The sequence below is a fragment of the Thalassophryne amazonica genome, chromosome 12 (assembly GCF_902500255.1).
Source record: "Thalassophryne amazonica chromosome 12, fThaAma1.1, whole genome shotgun sequence".
Taxonomy (NCBI): Eukaryota; Metazoa; Chordata; class Actinopteri; order Batrachoidiformes; family Batrachoididae; genus Thalassophryne; species Thalassophryne amazonica.
This window is the reverse complement of record NC_047114.1, coordinates 90,842,234-90,855,607: the sequence shown is the minus strand read 5'-3', so window position 1 is coordinate 90,855,607 and position 13,374 is coordinate 90,842,234. Positions and strand designations below refer to the sequence as shown.

The following is a 13,374-nucleotide window of genomic DNA, read 5'->3' as shown; positions in this document are numbered from 1 at the left end:
CCTACAATTCCAGACCCATGTAGCAACAATGTGCTTCTGTTTTTTTTAATAGTCTTGCTTCCCTAGCAATATCTGCATTTTTTTTTGTTAAATGCTCATTTATATAGACACTTGTTCCTTTCAAATTCTTTGCCTGTCTTAATACTTCATTTTTATATTTTCTGCTTGTAAATCGTATAACCATGTTAGACAGTTTATTTTTTCTATCTTTAGTTGGAACAGTATAGCAGTCTGATATTGTGTCTTGATGGATGTCAACACCATTTTGATATAAAAAGTTTGTAACTTGCTGTTCCAATGATTGTCGTTCTTCAGGTGGTGCATTCTCCCCACTGGTTCCACCAGAATCCACCACCCTTGCATATGTCCGATGCCTTGTTTCTAGTCCAGATATTATAACATCATCTTTTCTAGTGAATTGTTCAAGTTCATCTACACGTTGTTCAAGTTTCTTAATGATCTTGTCCTTCTCTTTAACCAGTTTTTGGAGTTCTTTAATCTCCACCGTCAGCTTGTCTAAATTAGACATGTCTTTTAATATCTGGTTTATTGAGGTCTTTATCTCCTCTATATTTTCCTCAAGTTTCTCAGTTTTCTTGGGTGGTGCCATGTTAACTATCGTGGCTTAGTATGGCCACTGTTAATTGCAAAAAACAATTTTCACCCGTAACCTCCACCACCACAGGTCCGGTCACCGCACACCAACCCTCCCCGTTGCTAACCTCGTTCACAGGCGCCCCCAGCCTCGGTCGTAGCCGCTGCTAGCCACGGATGTAGCCGCCATCAGCCAGGAATGTAGCCGTAGGCGGCCTCAGATGTTACCGCCGCCAGCCTCGGCTGCCGCCGCCGCCAGCCCTGGATGCAGCCGCTGTTAGCCTCGGATGTAGCCGATGCCTCGGGCCTGGATGTATCGCCGCCACCGATGCCTCGGGCCTGGATGAACCGCCTCCACCGATGCCTCCGCCGCCAGCCCCGGATGTAGCCGCTGCCAGCCGCGGACGTAGCCGCTGTTAGCCTCGGATGTAGCCGACGCCTTGGGCCTGGATGTATCGCTGCCACCGATGCCTCGGCCTGGATGAAACGCCTCCACCGATGCCTCCGCCGCCAGCCCCGGATGTAGCCGCCGCCAGCCGCGGATGTAGCCGCCGCCAGCCGCGGACGTAGCCGCTGTTAGCCTCGGATGTAGCCGACGCCTCGGGCCTGGATGTATCGCCGCCATTGATGCCTCGGGCCTGGATGAACTGCCGCCACCGATCTGATTCTAACAAACCAAACTGTGGGAAAATTGGTTAAAAATTTGGGGAGTTATGGATTGCTGTAGTTGGGGATACACCTTCTGTAGTACACAAGATACACAGATGTATCTTGTGTAAATGAAATGTTTGTCTTGTAAACCATTACTTATTATGCGCAATGAACTAGCTGCGTTATCTTAATATTTATCTTTATTCACTATCAATCTTTAAATTTGTTTTAGCTTGGGTAGCTTCTATGGTCTAGGCTGCAGTATTGCATTTGGTGTGGGGAGGTAAGGAAAATAATTTGGGTGAGATCAATAGGGCTTCCACTTTATTTGGGCTTGAACCCCTAGTAAACTCTTGAAGCAATGGCTCTCCGACCCGTGTGTGTGTGTATGTGTATGTATGTATTATTATTATACATATGTAATAATATATATATATATATTGTTGTACTTGGCCCCACAAATCTTAGAAACATGGTGTCTAACCAGATCCTTACTCTGGATGGCATTACCCTGACCTCTAGTAATACTGTGAGAAATCTTGGAGTCATTTTTGATCAGGATATGTCATTGTGACAAATGTGACAAAGTTTTTATTCGGCACACAATATATTCAAATAGAAAAAAAATGAACAATTCCACAAACAAACACAGACAAAACTAGTGAGTCCGAAAGGGTGTGGGCTGAAGCAAAGCTTATTAGCGCCCACCCCTGCTCGTACAAGTCCAACAATTCTTATCAGTCATATTTACATAAATACAAATTCACTACTACATGTCGACACACAGACATACACATCAATATACTATTCACTTATAATTATATTTATATAGTACCAGATCACAAGAAAGTCGAATCAAGGCACTTTACGCCAGTAAGGACTAACCTTACCAACCCCCAGAGCGAGCACTAGGCAACTGTGGTGAGGAAAAACTCCCTATAAGGAAGAAACCTCAAGCAGACCAGGCTCTTGGGGGTGACCCTCTGCTTGGGCTGTGCCATATATACCTATATACATACTTATATACTTTACAAACATAAATATATACATACATACATATACACAGTCACTTATATACATATACATATACACCTACCCATATCTATATATCTACATACGCATATACATACCCACACATTCAAATATACAATGAGTCCCATTTATAAATTGAACATTCCATATAAATCAAATTATATTTGCTTCTTTATGATACTTAGACATGATGTTCTTTTTGAGTAGTTTCTTAAATCTTACTAAGGTACTACTCATTCTAACATCTGTTGAACATTTGTTCCATTTCCTCACCCCAACCACAGACACACAAAAACCCTTTACATTTGTTCTTACTGGTGGTTTCATAAAAACTGCACAACCTCTTAAACTATATCTGGATTCCCTCAATCGGAACAGACTCTGGACATGTCTCGGTAAGGCTTGGTTTTTCGCTCGAAATAAAGTTTGAATTGTAATGTAATCGACCAAATCTATGAATTTTAATAAATTTAAAGACACAAATAAAGAATGAGTTGGTTCACAATATTGTTTATTGCAGATGATTCGTATGGCTCGTTTTTGCAAAAGGAATATTGGATTGGTATTTGATTTGTAAGTGTTTCCCCATGACTCAACACAATATGTCATATATGGTACCATCAGAGAATGATATAAAGTAAGTAACCCTTCTTGCGGCAGTAGGTCTTTGGCTTTATACAGAATGGCTATAGTTTTTGACAATTTTGATTTCACATAATTTATATGTGGTTTCCAGCTAAGTTTATTATCAATTATAACACCTAAAAATTTATTCTCTGTTACTAACTCAATTTCCTTATTGTTTATAGTTAAATTTTTACATTTGGGTGCCTGTTTATTTCCAAATATAATACATTTAGTTTTCCCAAGGTTGAGTGACAACTTATTAGCCTCAAACCAAACCTTAAATTTTTCCAGTTCTTTCTCCACTATGTCCAGAAGCTGTTCAAGATTTTCACCGCTACAGAACACAGTTGTATCATCCGCAAAAAGGACACATCTCAGTGAACTCGACACCCAACTTATATCATTTATATAGATTATAAACAACAAAGGACCCAGCACTGAGCCCTGCGGCACCCCACATGTGACATCACTGAGTTCAGAATTTGTATTATTGAATTGAACATACTGAAATCTGCCTTGTAAATAACTAGCTATCCATTCATATGCCAGACCTCTGATTCCATATTTCTGCAGTTTAATTAATAGTATTCCATGGTTAATTGTGTCAAACGCTTTCTGTAAATAAAAAAAAAAACACCTATTGTGTATTGTTTGTCAATTGCAGTTGCTATACTTTCTACAAAGTCCATCAAAGCATGTGATGTAGTTCGAGACCTTCTGAATCCATATTGTTCTTCACAAATGATGTTATGCTTCAGTAAATAATCATTTAATCTTTTAGCAAATATTTTTTCCAAAATTTTGGAAAATTGTGGCAGGAGTGATATAGGTCTATAATTAGAAAATGTGTGTTTGTCACCAGTTTTAAACAGAGGAATTACTTTGGCTATTTTCATTTGAGAAGGAAATTTACCAGTACTTAGTGACATATTGCAAATATAATTGAACAGTTTTACTATACAATCAATAACTTTTTTTAATAAAGCCATATCCAAATTATTAAAATCAGTCGATTTCTTACTTTTTGAACCATGAACCAGATCAAGTATTTCCCTTTCATGAGTACCACCAATGAACATTGAAACAGATTTGTTAAACGTTGAATTATTTACCCAGAAGTTATTAGTTGATGAGTCAATTTTACTGGCAAGATTTTTACCTACATTAACGAAGTATTCATTAAAGTGTTCAGCAATAGACTCGTCGTTATCAATCGTGATGTAGTTGTTACTCTGAAAAAATGAAGGATAATCTCTAGTTACTCTATTCTTTTTTACTATTTCATTTAATATGTTCCATGTGTTTTTGATGTTATTTCTATTTTTGACAAGTAACTCATTATAATATATTTTTTTACTGAGTCTCATGATATTGATATGTCATTCAATGCGCATATTAAACAAATATGTAGGACTGCTTTTTTGCATTTGCGCAATATCTCTAAAATTAGAAAGGTCTTGTCTCAGAGTGATGCTGAAAAACTAATTCATGCATTTATTTCCTCTAGGCTGGACTATTGTAATTCATTATTATCAGGTTGTCCTAAAAGTTCCCTGAAAAGCCTTCAGTTAATTCAAAATGCTGCAGCTAGAGTGCTAACAGGGACTAGAAGGAGAGAGCATATCTCACCCATATTGGCCTCTCTTCATTGGCTTCCTGTTAATTCTAGAATAGAATTTAAAATTCTTCTTCTTCTTACTTATAAGGTTTTGAATAATCAGGTCCCATCTTATCTTAGGGACCTCATAGTACCATATCACCCCAATAGAGTGCTTCGCTCTCAGACTGCAGGCTTACTTGTAGTTCCTAGGGTTTGTAAGAGTAGAATGGGAGGCAGAGCCTTCAGCTTTCAGGTTCCTGTCCTGTGGAACCAGCTCCCAATTCAGATCAGGGAGACAGACACCCTCTCTACTTTTAAGATTAGGCTTAAAACTTTCCTTTTTGCTAAAGCTTATAGTTAGGGCTGGATCAGGTGACCCTGAACCATCCCTTAGTTATGCTGCTATAGACTTAGACTGCTGGGGGGTTCCCATGATGCACTGAGTGTTTCTTTCTCTTTTTGCTCTGTATGCACCACTCTGCATTTAGTCATTAGTGATCGATCTCTGCTCCCCTCCACAGCATGTCTTTTTCCTGGTTCTCTCCCTCAGCCCCAACCAGTCCCAGCAGAAGACTGCCCCTCCCTGAGCCTGGTTCTGCTGGAGGTTTCTTCCTGTTAAAAGGGAGTTTTTCCTTCCCACTGTCGCCAAGTGCTTGCTCACAGGGGGTCGTTTTGACCGTTGGGGTTTTTCCATAATTATTGTATGGCCTTGCCTTACAATATAAAGCGCCTTGGGGCAACTGTTTGTTGTGATTTGGCGCTATATAAATAAAATTGATTTGATATGTATGTGTGTGTGTGTATATACACCCCAATTAAAGTGAATTTGGGACGTTGTGTAAAATGTAAATAAAAACAATACAATGATTTGCAAATCCTCTTCAACCTATATTCAGTTAAATACACCACAAAGACAAGATATTTAATGTTCAAACTGATAAACTTTATTGTTTTTGTGCAAATATTTGCTCATTTTAAAATGGATGCCTGCAACACGTTTCAAAAAAGCTGGGACAGTGGTATGTTTACCACTGTGTTACATCACCTTTCCTTCTAACAACACTCAATAAGCATTTGGGAACCGAGGACACTAATTGTTGAAGCTTTGTAGGTGGAATTCCTTCCCATTTTTGCTTGATGTACGACTTCAGTTGTTCAACAGTCCGGGGTCTCCGTCGTCGTATTTTGCGCTTCATAATACGCCACACATTTTCAATGGGCGACAGGTCTGGACTGCAGGCAGGCCAGTCTAGTACCCGCACTCTTTTACTACGAAGCCACGCTGTTGTAACACGTGCAGAACGTGGCTTGACATTGCCTTCCTGAAATAAGCAGGGACGTCCCTGAAAAAGACGTTGCTTGGATGGCAGCATGTGTTGCTCCAAAACCTGGATGTACCTTTCAGCATTGATGGTACCATCACAGATGTGTAAGTTGCCCATGCCATGGGCACTAACACACCCCCATATCATCACAGACTTTTAAACTTTCCACTGGTAACAGTCTGGATGGTCTTTTTCCTCTTTTGTCTGGAGGACAAAAGAGGAAAAAGTTTTTTCGTCACAGCCTCACGAAATTTGGTACACATATTTACTATGCTAGGACGCACAAAAAAGTCTGTTACCGTCATGGTGAAATGTTGGCAGGAAGTCGGCCATTTTATGGTGTATAAGATGTCTTATTTCTTCTGTGGTGTACAGTAGCTCTGCGGGAGCACCTCCAATTTTGTTGTCCCCCCGTACAGTTAGAACTTTATTAATCCCTTGGGAAGACTCCCTCTTGGAAACTGAGGTGTATAGCAGAACACAGGTTAAGAAGCACACAGAATATCAAAAGTGAAAGTAAAAAAACAATTTGCAAATATAATTTTAAATACACAACTATAAATACAGCTCGTTACTGGTTTACTGGCTACTACTGTTCCTCTCCTTCCCCTCCTCTGTCTTCCTGTTAGTCCTCCTCCCCCAGAGTCGGGTGTTTTTCATTCTTTTGGTCCTGCACTTGGGAATGACAATAAAAATGATTCTATTCTATCTTTGCGATTCAGTGTTCTGCTGCAATTGTGATGATGGTTATTCTTCTTTTCCATTTTACACCTCACTACAAATTAATTTTGATTTGCCGTAGAACTGGGAAAGCTTATCTTAAAACACTGTCATTTATGGTGGATTTGGCACTTTGGTTACAAAGATGAGTCAGTGGTCTCAGGCTCGAGTACAGGTGGTGACGTGTTCAGTGGAGTCACTAAACGCGTCACCTAATGTAACATTTTAAAACTCTGGGACATAGCTAACAGGAGGCTGTCGATCAGCGTTGATGTGACCACGTGTGTTCCATTTTAGATCCAAGCTGCAGTCTTGATAATGTTGAGAAAAATGATGTTTGCTAACGTTGCCGTGGTATTCACAGTAAAGACATCTGCCTCCAAATGAAAATGATTTGTAATTGTCAGCGTTTTGTTTGCAGTAAGTTAACAAAGCTGGGAAAAATAAGTGACGCGGTAATGAAAAAGATGGCAAAATTAATTGGATTTTTTTTTTTTCTGGTTTTGTTTAACAAGGTGTGCTTTTAATTCAAGCAGAGGCGCACCACCTCGCTTGTTCAGAGCTGAGGGAAACGCTGCATACTAATTCCTCTTGTTGTGGGAGGGTTGGCGGGGGTGTGTATGGCACACAAGCAATTTTTAATCGACTTATTTTCTATCTTCAGGGCATAACCTCATTACTCGTTAATGAACAAAATCCTAAAAAGCATAGAAGCTCCTGTCACTCTCTGGCCTGTTCTGTCGTTACCTTAGTTTCAGTGTAGCGTTCCATCTCTGACCCTCTCTGAGCCAAAGCTTGTGTTGGTAATGAGCTGTTGGCGAGGTGGAGGCTGTGAGGTGAGATCTGTCTGGCACACTCGGTGTGTGTGTGTGTGTGTGTGTGTGTGTGTGTGTGTGTGTGTGTGTGTGTGTGTGTGTGTGTGTGTGTGTGTGTGTGTGTGTCAGTCTCACAGGCTCCCACAAGGTTATGCTCGGCGGCGGAAGGCATTACGAGTGCCTAACGATCCTGCGTGGGCCTCATTGGACTTCAGCCCTAATCAGGCTTCGCATCGACTTTCAGAGCGCTGCACGTCTGCAGTGCACGAGGAGGCACATTTTTTTTTATGTTTATTTATTTTAATGAAGTCTCTAATGAAGAACAGTTGAGTCTTGATGCTTGATTTGTCTTGATTTGCATTAGATAACAGCTCCAACTCCAACCTGACTTCATTCTCATTCATTACCTACCTAGACATTTTGTGGGGGCAGCAGGACCAAATGCATCTGACTTTCTTTGTCATCTATCATTACTTTTTCTTATTTTTTTTGTAAAATTGCCATCCATAATGATGGTAAGCTAACAGTTCCCCAGAGTTCGCTGAACAACAAGTTTGAGAAAAGCAATTAATGAGGAAAACTTTGGACTGTTATCACAATGGGTTGCGTGCGGCTGTCCCACCTCCTCCTGGTCCTGCTGGTCTGCTTTCATACTTGTTACTTTTTGTTTTGATCTGTACTTTTTGTGTACATGTTACATCAAAGTTGTGGTGTTAACCACAGTATCTGTTTAGACATGAGCAAGAAAACTAGAGAATAATGGTGGGTGAGTCCACGTGAGCACAGGGGTGCGACCATCTGTGCACTCTGCAAAGATGTTAAAAATAAACCCGCTCCTCTCTAACATGAAGATTTCTTAAAAAAAAAAACAGTCTTTGCTGTATGTAGATACTTTGCATATAATATGAGTAAAATACTGAGTGGTGCTTCTAAATGGTATTTCAGTTGTATGTAAATTTTATTTGAAAAAGTGGTCTGTATTGCACCTAATCTGTAGTAAGACTGAATGTATGTCCCTCTGCTGTCCAAACAGCACCACAAAATTGAGCCAAACTTGGAACCCGTATACTTTGACAGACGGGGAGTGATATTGGCTATTGAGCACTGTAGTAGTACTAGTTGTAGTAGTAGTTAAAGGGAGACACACTTTTGTTCTCGCATGTAGGCAAGTGTGCTAAAAGGTTGGTATCATACTTTTCTATTCTCCTCTTTTTCCTTTGAGCTTTTTACCTCTTCATTTTTCAAGTAACAGTAGCATAGTAGTGGTAGTAGTAGTAATACTGGTGGTATTAGTAGCAGCAGATGTCTCTTCTTGAGGCAGCTTTAGATGCCCCCTAACAGTTTTCTGTATTCCAGGGTAGGTGGGAGGTGATAGCTTTGTAGGTGAAGAGGAAGTTTTCATTTCAGTCTCTGAATCAAGTTCCCCCTGGGGCAGCTAGTTACTTTCATAATTTCTTTTCAACAAGAAGTTCCACCCCAAAGCCAAAAGCAGCTTTTTTTTTTTCTTTTAACCGGATATCAGGTTATTAGAGAAGACTCTTCGGGGTTATTAAAGGCATACAATGTGTTACATTTGCTGAAATTCAGATGTTTAAATTAAGTAGCCCATTGTCAGCTCTGCAGCAGATTTTCACAGCTGAAACTAACATCCAGTTGTGTTGTATTTGGCCTGTCATAACTATTTTTGTTGGGCAGTAGAAAGAAATAATTTTGATACACAATGTCTTAATTTGAAGACTGTTTTTATGCAACTCATAATGCAAGTATTCACTTTCAAAGAGAAATGCACTTTTAATTAAAGGTACAGTGCCATTGGATTTTTTTTTTTTTTTTTAAAGATTTAAGTCATGAAAAGAATTTTCTTTGGCACAACTAAAATTTTATTCCTTAGCATTTAGATAAGGGATTCATAATTCACTTGGTGTGTCTTACAGAAAACTGGCTGAAAATGTGATGATGTGAACAATAATTCTTTAGAATCTATACAATTTTTGTCTGTAATTCCTAAAAGCTGGCGATCGACACTCCAAGCACCTCTTGATTGTTTCATGTCAGCCCCGTTGTCGTGGTGCACAGAGGCACGATTACACAAACTGTATTGGACCTGACTGCAAGGACTCTCTCCAAATGAGCCAAAATAACAGAAGCCATTGACCTTTGTGACAAATGTGCCCAAACAGGTGATGTGCAACAGGTGCCACTGAACATTTTAAGGCTGTCCTGTTTGTCTCTCTCGCGCTCGCTCTGTCTGTGTTTAAATGCCTCAAACATGACCACTGAAAATGGACAGTAGAAGTTCAAACCTGTTATATGTTTTTGGAAAAGTACTTTTTTCTGTCTTGCGTGGCTATGCTGGAATACTTTTCCCCTCCCTTTGGACTAAACGTCTAGGTTGATGTCATTCAAATAGTGTTGTGTGAATAATAAAGATTCTTAATGTCAAATATGTAACATAAGATGTGGAAAATATTGTTCTGAAATGATTTGACAGTTTAAAAAAAAACTGTGCAGTTTTGTCACTGGCTTGATATCTGTTTTATAGTGCATACTTTATGGATCCAAAATGTACAGCGTCGTAAAGAAAAGGAAATCATGCTGTCCTCTGATATTGTTTATATGGCTGTTTTTTTTTTCTTTGTTTTTTTTTTATATTTTGCATTCTTCGCCTCATCCAAATGGTGGTCACAGTTGTGTCTTGACATTGTATAACTGTACATTTTTTAAAGATTTAAGTCATGAAAAGAATTTTCTTTGGCACAACTAAAATTTTATTCCTTAGCATTTAGATAAGGGATTCATAATTTGATATTGTCTGGAAACGATTTAACATTTCAACCCCTGAGGGGGAGAAATTCAAAGGATGCTATGACCAATATTTGGGAGATTTGGTAGTGATTTAAAAAAAAGTCTTATTGATGTTAAAGCAAGATCTCAAAACGTCACGTGCACACGTTTCCTCCTGTAGTTAGTCTGCGTAATAGCAAAGAAGGAAAAGCCTATTCACTATGGAATGACATTTTCTCAGATTTGTGAAATTTGAAAGGCCGTATAGCTTTAAGAATATTCAGGATGTTGGAAATTTTAAAATATTTTACATAAAAGAGCAGCAAATAAAAGTAATTCAGGATTGGACAAATATTGCACTTAAATGAGCAAAGGTGCTGCGCTTAGTGGTTCATTAGCATTTATAGTCTATTTTCTGTCATTCAGGAATCCAGAAATGCTCCCACAGCGGTGGGGTGGAGCTGTGGAATTTGGCTTTGAAACAGAGTTCATTTGGACATGTTCTTCTAACTTTGTGATTGGAATTATTTAGTCATCAGGGAAAAGCACCTATTAGTATTTATTAACACATTATCTTGACTTCACATGCGTCACTGTCACTCTGTGCTGTTTATTTTAAATCATTCTGACTACATTCATATATAAACATATGGAAGAAAGCCATGTCTATATATCATACAACAAATCAGTATTGTAATTACTAGCTGTTTGCAGAAAGTTGTCAGATTAAAACTCTTCATGCTAGGTGTAAATCATTTATACTTGATGACACACCTCGTTTTTGTTGGGGATAGGGGTTAAAGGTTGGGTGTGCACAAGGTGGGATGGGAGGGATGCCCCCCCCCCCCCCATTTGGCAAAAACGGGTCAACAAGGTGATCCTGAATCACAGCATTCATGTTTGTTTGTTTGGTTGTGGCTGTTAATTGTTTCTTAGGCCCATCTCAAAGTGCCCCGGGGCAGTATCCCAACTATCCCCAGGGACAGGGGCAGCAGTATGGGGCTTATCGACCCCCTCAGCCCGGACCCCCACAAGGTCAGCAACAACGACCCTACGGCTATGACCAGGTGAGTATCGTCGCAACTCTTGACAGTCGTAATTCTTGTCTGCACATTTGTTGTATTTGTCCTTTATTATGTTTTTTAGCCGACTTGGTTGTACGTTTGTGGTGTTCTGTGTTTAGACTAAATCAGATCTGATTAAACTGAGCCAACCTAGAAAGTAGACATGCATGCTGTCGTCATACTGGGGATTAAGTTGTAATTTGTTTCACACTATCAGTATTGGTTATCTCCACTGCCAACCCAGTAAGATTTAAAGGGCTGTACAAGGATTTCTCCTTAAACTTGATATAGACTGCTCTAGTGTTCAAAGTTAGATCTATCTGTATTTCCTGTGGTCTAATGTCGGGACCACAGCTACACTTTGATATCTTTATTTTTGAATATTCAGGCACACATGAGGAAATAAAGACCCGGGGATTTGAACCCCTGACTAGCTCTATAAGAAGCAAAGGTAATCGTTGCTGTGAAGACCTCAACATCCAATCTAGACGTTGGGCCACCTAACCCTTTAATTAACATTTATTTCTTCTGTCTCCTGTCTTTTATTTTTCTCTATGTTCCATCTTTCTCCTCAGTTTTTCTTTGCTTATTTTGTTTAATTGTCCTCCTCAGAGTGAGTTCATTGTGTTATTAACCAGGGGTCGAATAAGAGTCACGAGGTCCAGAAGCACAGCACAAATAGTCAAAAAAAGAAAAAAAAACAAAAAACATCTCCGTCATGCACAGAGCAACACTGGGTTTGATGCATGTCAGTGTGCTTTTGATGAATTGGAATATATTTGACCGTCCACACTAAACTGACAAATTGTAACTTGTTCTCATTGTAATTTACACTCATGAAAAAAATTAATAGTTCGACCCCTGTTTAGAAATGCATCACTAGACCGTAAGAATGCCTTCTTCAGCCACCATCGAAGTCTCTGAGATGTCAAAGCTAGAACTTATAACTCTTTAGTTGTGAGGCCATGCTGCCACCTGCTGGTCAATGCTAGCGATGCAACCAGAAATGATGGTTTGCACCACATTAGAAGCGGTTGAAAGCACAGGTGTTTTATTTGATTGAGGCTTTGAAATAGAGATGTTTCCCATGGCTTTGTGAGTGTTGGTAATGTGTCACACTTCTCTCTGCAGGGCCAATATGGAAATTACCAGCAATGAGAGGGGGCAGAGATCTCTGCTCTGACCTCTGGTCAGCTGCTAAAGCAGACCTTACCGATGGCTGCAGCTCACAGACTGATAACAGACGCAGACAGAAATGACACGTTGCCCCTCTCGGTTCGCACCTCTCCTTACCGATAAATTGTATTCTTCTTATCATGTACAGCGACCTCCGTCAAAATCCGCCCACTCGCCCTCTGGTCCAGTATGTCTCAAAGCAGCAATGCCTTAAATATGGAACTGCCTTATTCTCCAGCATTGCAGATTGTGAAATGAGCAAAAATTTTGGATATCGGAGAGAAATTAAACATGTGGTTTCAGTCTACTGTGGTGCATTATTCCTCTGTCCTTCAGTTGCCTATTTAAAGGAAGCAATAATGCCAGTAGTTGGGGCGTGCACGTGGAAATACAGATGAGATAATGCACCAGAAAAAACAAACAAACAAAAAAAAACAACTTTCTGCTAGGCCATGGTACATGTCTTGATGTATGTGACAATGTAAAAATATATTTTATGCTTTTTAGATTAAGCTTACTTTGTATACAACATTGGAAAACTAGTACTAAAAATGTTTATTTCCTGAAGTGTACGTGTCAATGTTTTTTATGAACTGTAATGAAGATCGCATCCAGCACACATTATATATATATATATATATATATATATATATATATATATATATATATATATATATATATATATATATATATAATATAAATTTTCAGTTGGATCTGCGATTTCAGTGACGCTGAGACTGTGACTACACCGAATAATAATGATGTACAAAAATAAGCAGTGTCTTTTTAGAATTACAGAGTTGTAATAACTGTAGCCTGAGGTTCGGCCACACAGTCAGGTTCATAACTATTTGGACCGGCCATTTTTTGTGTGTGTGTGTGTGTGTGTGTGTGTGTGTGGTGGTGGTGGGGGGTGGTGGTGGTGTCCCAAGAATCCCAATCATTTCGCCCGTGTACACCGTCACGGGGGGAATTAAAATGAACCA

General features: G+C 39.4%; 1 protein-coding gene across 4 annotated transcripts in view; it reads left to right on the top strand.

Annotated features, from left to right (window-relative positions):
• The window catches only part of ss18 (SS18 subunit of BAF chromatin remodeling complex), a 43,934-nt gene extending 30,979 nt beyond the window's left edge, over window positions 1-12,955 (top strand). For 2 of the 4 annotated variants that reach the window (XM_034183099.1, XM_034183102.1), the window contains 2 exons: window positions 11,085-11,215; window positions 12,344-12,955. In XM_034183099.1, coding sequence (XP_034038990.1) covers window positions 11,085-11,215; window positions 12,344-12,370 — 158 coding nt within the window. In that variant the 3' untranslated portion in view covers window positions 12,371-12,955. Of the gene's footprint in view, window positions 1-11,084; window positions 11,216-11,600 lie in introns of all 4 variants that reach the window. The other 2 variants (XM_034183101.1, XM_034183100.1) reach the window with 2 other exon arrangements.
• The last annotated feature ends 419 nt before the right edge of the window (window positions 12,956-13,374 follow it).